The sequence below is a fragment of the Rhagoletis zephyria genome, unplaced genomic scaffold (genome assembly GCF_001687245.7).
Source record: "Rhagoletis zephyria isolate East Lansing unplaced genomic scaffold, Rhagoletis_zephyria_1.1 Rzeph_scaffold_22641, whole genome shotgun sequence".
In the NCBI taxonomy this organism is placed as follows: Eukaryota; Metazoa; Arthropoda; class Insecta; order Diptera; family Tephritidae; genus Rhagoletis; species Rhagoletis zephyria.
Window position 1 is genome coordinate 1 of NW_016179699.1, and position 7,155 is coordinate 7,155.

Below are 7,155 nucleotides of genomic sequence, written 5' to 3' on the forward strand. Positions count from 1 at the left end.
ACTGGACAACCTCCTCCCAACCCTATCTGAAGTATTTCGCGGGAAGGCACTACCATGGTTCCGCGTACGTAAGCCACAAATCCACTCGTGCGCTGTATTTCTTGCAGAAGTGGAACGGTTCGTCCTTCCAAGGCGATATATCAGCCAGCTGGAAGATGCCATCCGGCAGCGACGCCAACAAAGCCGAGAGAAGACGAAAGATTACATCCTGGCTCTACAAACGCTGATACGCCAACACCCGACTATGTGCGGAGAGGACCCCTTGGAACGCATCTACGACGGCTTACGCGTGGAGTACCGCCTCTTTGTTAAGCGGTGAGAGTTTAAGACGATCGAAGTGCTGATGGATCTTACCGACGAATTCGAGCTCTTGGAGGGGGAAGAGGCCAGAAATGGTAAGCAGGCGGCACACAGTCTATCCCCCCTCACGAAAAGGGACACAATAAAGAGGAGTCTTGCTAGTCTTGATAGGTTGCTTCGCCGGTAATCGTTTGTCGAGCCGCCGAGTACCACTACGAGCAATCCGCTGCTATTAGAAGCCACCCACTGCTGTTAGACGGCACCCGCTGCAAGGATCACCTACAGAGGTTCATCCGCCGCTACGTAGGCTTACCTGCCGTGCCACAAGTGCCCCTCGTTTCCCGCTTGTCGCCCGCCGCTACGGAGTTTCACCCGCCGTGCTGTAAGCGCCCTTACCGTTGCTCACCAGCCGCCCCGTTGCTAGCACCATACTGCCGCTCACCAGTTGACCCGTCATACGCTCCCACCAGACCTCTCGGCAACAAAGGAACGCCATCATACTCTCTTCCCCCCTCTCTTTGGACATAAGATTACCGACACTCTACTTATAACGCCGTGTATGTGTGTGTTCGAATTAAACACACGAGAATACTGTGTTTTTTTTTTTATTGGTGGGGGTTAGTGGGATCTTCACTCGACTCTGGATCGGCTGATCTTACCTCAGGCTTTGAGAAAACCCACCGCCTCTGTTAGCTGATGTCCACTCTAGAGAGTTCCTCTGGAGAAATTACAAAGTACGACCCAAGCTGCTTAAAACTGAGCTCCGTAAAAGCAGGACAGCTGAGCAGCAATTTGAAGACGTACTACATGAGCTCCCACTGGGCAGTGTTCAGTCCGAATACCCACCAAAGCCGACAGCTATCGCTTAGTAAGCTGGAGAAGGTTCTAGCGTATGCTTGACCGACTAAAATTCGATTTTTGCATAAGAAGTCCGCAAGTACCCCAACGACATCCCTTTCATTGGTGATGGCTTTTATGGTGTCCTGCCTGGAAACTTCATCAGCACTGCTGTTTCCTGCAATCTCTTTGTGTGCAGAAAGCCAAATAAGTCTGATGAGGAATTAATCTAAGGCATTATAGAGAGAGAGAGAGATCAGACGTTCCCAGAGCAAGTTTGGCCTTACCATCAGCGATCCCAGCGCTCTGGTCACCGTTTGGCTGTCAGAGTAGATATTTACCCCACTAAACGGTATCGGCTACCTCTGCAGAAGTCCGGTAACCTTAATTTAATATCTAAGTGTAGTTCCTCACAGAAACCGCCTGCTTTAATACTGCCATCAAGCTTCGACCCATCCGTGAATATATTCACCGGTCCTTTGTTCCAGAGACTACCCCCTTCCCATGCGTCCCTTGCGAGCACGCAGCGTACAGAAAAGTTTGTGAACAAATATAGGCACCCCTGCATAACGCCGTACAGCGTGTTCAGAAACTGCCATGGCACTTAATCTACTAGATATTTTTGCATAAAATGCATATAAATTTGCAAAAAGCTAAATTAAAAGCCTGCACATATATACAGTGACGAGCAAAACTGTAACATGATGTAACTCTTTTTAATGCAGCCATCGCTATATTTCCAAGTTCTAAAGACTTTCATCCTTTTGTTGTATATTCTTGTTGGTACATCCCTGCTCCCTCTCTCATAACGATTTGAAGTCAATACAACAACAATAAAAAAACCAGCAGACAAAAATTTAAATTGAGGCCGATGTTACAGTTTCGCACTCACTCTCAGTTTTGCATTTGACAGTTATCTCTTACTTAGTTGGAAGTCAGATGACTTTTTTCTGTATTGTAATTTATTGAAGAAGTGATCACCAGTAAATAATATAGTTAATCAGGAACCATAAATGTAAATAATAGATTTACTGCGGAAAGGCGGGACCGCACGAAAAGTGGCAAAAAATTTTGGAATTTGCTACTTGAAAATGTTAAGACTGAGAAAAAATATAGCCTAAAGTGTTCCCAAGAACAAAGGAAGTCTGTCAAAAAATATTACGGTACGGTATCTTGTGAACTTAGCAGCAAGTAGCGATGCAGCCACTATTACAGAAGCGCTTAAGGTATTAAACTTTAACGCAAATCAATAGACAGCGAGGCGAAGAATTGCCAAATTGAGCGCAAAGGATCATAAAAGAAGAAAAAAACAAATCTGATCAAAATACATGTGCGAGTGCGGCAGCATTTTGCTGCATCGCACGAAATCCGAACCGTTGCCTATTGGGATATGTTAGGTCGTTCAGAATGCAATAAAAACATATTTTTAAGTTTCAATTGAAGGTTATTTGGTCCGACAATAACTAAAACGACTAAATTAATCGCTTTCAATCAGATGGCCGGGCATGCTATTGGGTCAAAGACCCAAATTAAGCCCATGCGCAGCATGTAAGGCAAACTGTGAATAAAAGTGGTCGGTCAATAATAGTTTGGGGTTGTATTTCAAACATTTTCTTGATCTGTTAGTACAGATTATGCGTGAAGAACAGTATCTGTTCATATTTCAATAAAATTTGCAAGATGTAGTCGAAAAAATTAGAGTTTCTGCTGAAAAATCACCCAAAACACACTGCACATATTCGCAAAGACTGGATACAAAAGCAAAAATTTGCTGATTTCAAATGAGCTCCACAATCCGCGGACATAAATCTCATTGAGAATTTGCGAAAACAACTAAAAGCACAGTTTACTAAGTATCCAAGTCCGTAAAATCGAGTATATGAGCTGTGAAAGCAAACTAAGGATATACCTCCAGAATTTTTACAGAGATACGAATAAGGTATGCCAAATCGTATCCAGGAACTGAAACAAGCAAAAGAGTACTGAACATTGTGTTAGTAGTTCTTTTTTTCGTGAAAATTGTTAAAAAGTTCTTAAAAATGTATGAGTGCAAAACTGTAACATCTGCCTTAATTTACATTTTTTTCTGCTGGTTTTTTTATTGTTGTTGTATTGACTTCAAATCGTTATGAGAGAGGGATTAGGGATGTACCAACAAGAATATACAACAAAAGTATGAAAGTCGTTAGAACTTGGAAAGATAGCGATGGCTGAAGTAAAAAGTGTTAAACCATGTTACAGTTTTGCCCGTCACTGTACATACATATATAGGGTGTAGGGCCGCGCACATTAGACCAATTAGTGCCGGCGGTGCAGCAATAATGTAGCCATGCAAGGGACTGTGCAAAAGACCACTGAAACATCAGCCATAAAGTTGGAATATCAAAGCTTCTTGTCCACGCATCAATTTTTCAATTAACCATAATAGCTTACATAAAATCATATAAAAAGTGAATTGTATAAAACAATAAATAATACTCATACATATGCACATATTTACAAATATGTCGCTTCCCGCGTGTGTGTGACTTTCAGTCTGATAACTATAAAACAATATATGTACATATGTACATATATAAAAAATGGACTGAACATAAGAATGATAATGCTAAATAAGCACGGTCAATGAAGTAAAAACCACAACATGGACGGACATAAGTATGTATATTTGTGAATATATGTATAAGTTTATTTAAAAAAAAAGCAAACGCCGGCGCTCTGCTCTTTCCACCCAACGTTAATTTTGTACAACTCACAATGGCAAAATCCACGACCACAGTTGAGCGCAGTTGGAAACGGTCGGGTATTGGCTATGGAGAGAGCGCGACGGTGAGAAATGTGCTGCAGATGCGCACCAAAACCAAATTTGCCAAATCTCAAATGAAAGCGAAATTAAATTAATACGAGTACTATACACACATATATACATACCTACATACATGCGGACAGACATGCTGAATAAACTTTAAATAATACAATAGTACTACAACTGAATGATTGGGGTTACGTAGACTGGGAACGCAAGCAGCGTTTATTGTTGTGGATGTCGCGCAAAGAGCAAGCGCAAAGAGACGACCAACGCGGTTGCTGGGTTCTAAACGCTCTCGGGCTCTCCGCATTGCATGGCGGCGGCACAGTACATTGCAGATGATGTATGTAGTGGTGACACCACTAGAACAACTCAGCGGCGGCGCTGACTCGTTGACATATAGCTGGCTGGCTGGCTGGCTGGCTGGTTGCTTCCGCTTCTAGACAAACGCAACGTTCTAGTTGGGACGAGCCGCTCTGGCAATCTGGTTGAAAATTCTTAATAGTACGTGTGCTACGAATATTGTGCGTTCGCAAGAAGACCGACCGCGCGCCCGCCCGCTGGACTTTTCTTCCACACGCCTACAAGCAGCAGTTTAGCCGTCAACTGTGAAAACAAAGCTGAACCAGCAGCAGCAGTTTGTTGGAACAAACAGATACGTTATTAAGGTGAATCTAAGGAGCCGCGGAAGGGCGGAAAACACTTGCATACGTACATATACATACATGTATGTATGTATGTATGTATGCAGCTTTGGGAAATAGCACAAAAATTGTGCGCACCACCAGTGCGGTCATATTGGAAAATTACTGTGGTATATTTCTGACTTCGCTGCATATTGAAAGTGCATTGGTTGTACTAACTAGGTGGTGAGTATGTGTAAATGTTTATTCATATGTATGTATGTATGTATGTATGTATGTGTGTGTATTTTATGAGAAAACTAAAACCGAATTTATGCATTTTAGAAGTGCAAATCCATTGTGCAGTCAATTACCCGACAAAACGACATAACACACCAACAACAACAACAGCAACAATAACTGCAAGTGCGGCAGCACTAACAGAAAACGATAACGAAGCAAAAGTGCGATAGTGAAGTAAATAAAAAAAATAGAAAAAAAAATCCATCACAACGACGTCTACAACGGCGGCAGCCACGGCGTTCACATCGGATACGCCGAATCAACAACAAATTTCACGGCGTCGACGTCGGCGAATAGTCGACCCTTCGCCGCCGCCGCCANGCAACATTTCAATAATATCATCAATAGCAACAACAATCAGAGTAGTATCGGCAACAATACAAATGCACTAGCCGATAGTGAAGATGCCATGAAAGTAAAGGAGCGCGAAAAAGTAATGGCTGATAAGAATTCAAATGAAGCATTGGAGGTGATTAAGGAAGCCGAAGTCGAAGGTGTCGTCCAACGAATGAACGGAGCAGCCGTGGATGCCTGCAAGTCGGAAAATGTAAGTGGTTTACACATATGCACATACGTACATATTTACATTAATCAATTGTACATTCACTGATCAACAGTGGTCTTGGAGCCAAGCAGCTATAATTATTTTAAGACCTTATACTGGTTACATAAATAGAAAATAGAAAAACACAAATTTAACGTAAAAATTTTATATTTTACGACTTGCGTCAGTACTAGTCAGCCATCATAGTCGATTTCTTAGTAGATATCTCTTTACCATAGACACGCCAAGTTTTGGTCCTCCTCGCATGGTGTCGGTTTTTCATTTCTTCAAATTTCAAATCACCCTGTACCGCTAAAAAAAGCTCTAAATGCAAAATATTTGTACATGAAAACTTATTGCACATCTACCGGCCTTTACTTTACTTTGACATCTTAACTTTAGAGATTAGAAATAATGGTGCAGATCTGGTGATGATAAAGATTTCGTGAAACTCTTTCGTTCGACAATACATATTTCCATATTTCACATACATATGTAACTTGGGTAGAATTTAATTACATTCGACTTTTCAAACAGGTGGCAACCCTCTTCGAAATATTTTCAGACTACTGCCTTCCTAAACCCCTATTTGCCGGTGATACATATGTATGTCACCATATTCATAATTCAAATTACTTCAAAAAAAAAAACTTATGTTTTAACCAGGGATCGACCCACAAAATGGTAGTGCGGACCTCTAACCACTCGACCAATGTGGCCGCCCACGATATTCATTCGCATGGGCAAATACTCGAGCGTTTTTCAATAGGAGTTCTATGCCATCAGTTTTCGCGCAGACATAAATATGTACATACTTACTGTACACATAAGAACCCAGCACATTGCTATTTTCAGCGAAAAAACGGTTGTACTTGCTAAAACCCATTTGATGTCTAAAGAATTTAGAACCCTAGGGGCACAAGGGGTCATAAAACCGTAGAGTGCAACAAGGAAGCTGACAGGCAAACAAGTGAACCAATAGCTACCCGGAAAATAGGGCCGGCATCTTTCCTTGCGGCAGGACCATACCCTTGGTAAAAGAACCCATTGGCTAGGCTATCCAGCTTATAGAAAGTTGTAGCTCCAGGGAAGGTAGTCTCTCTCCCAAGTACAAGCTTAAACCGTAAACTGAATGGTCATTGCAGGCTGCGAGTCCCCTGAACACCATACGAATCAGCACAGACTACGCCTTTCGTAACTGTGATATGGCGGAACAAATCCTAATGCATATCCTTCTAGAATACAAGTCTGTCGGCAACAAGCACATTTTGCCAGATTTGGGTTTCATTGTGGCTTTAGAGCTTGCAGTTAGACGAGCTCTCGTGAAGAGCTTTAAGGCCACAGCAGACTTAATTTCGCAGCACATATTCTGTATTATATCCGTATATGTACCTATGTATCTAAAATTAATTCCCCACATGCCCATTTCCCTTTTTCATCCCACAGAAAGCTTCACCTTCACCTGCACTCCAGCAGCCTGCTCACGAAAAAATGCTCTATGATACGCGCATTCGGCGAAAAAATGTGCTGGCACTCAACGAGAAAGTGGCGGCCATACGCGAATATGAAAAATCACCGGTCTATAAGCGAGTTGGTCGCCTCTTCCACTGCAGTCCCGATCAGATAAAACGCATAGTACAGCAAAAGGATAGCATACTTGAGGCATGGCAACAACGTACGCGCCGCTGTCACGCCAAGACGCTCGAGATGAAGGTGGTGCGTGTTTCGATGCTGGGGAA

At 42.5% G+C, this 7,155-nt stretch overlaps 1 protein-coding gene and 1 long non-coding RNA gene across 3 annotated transcripts; both read left to right on the forward strand.

Annotated features, from left to right (window-relative positions):
* Nucleotides 1–4,102: 4,102 nt before the first annotated feature.
* Nucleotides 4,103–5,051, forward strand: LOC108381454 (uncharacterized). Of its 2 annotated transcripts, none has more exons than XR_001849622.1 (2): nt 4,103–4,812; nt 4,915–5,051. It is a non-coding gene; the product is annotated as an uncharacterized LOC108381454 (long non-coding RNA). The 2 variants fall into 2 exon arrangements; XR_001849623.1 differs by having other exon boundaries at nt 4,166–4,815.
* Nucleotides 5,052–5,200: 149 nt separating this feature from the next.
* On the forward strand, nt 5,201–7,132 carry LOC108381453 (uncharacterized; the record flags this gene model as incomplete). The annotated part of the gene is made up of 2 exons (XM_017637875.1): nt 5,201–5,419; nt 6,863–7,132. Coding segments are annotated over exons 1-2 (408 nt in total), but the record flags the coding sequence as incomplete, so codon positions are not given.
* Nucleotides 7,133–7,155: the final 23 nt, after the last annotated feature.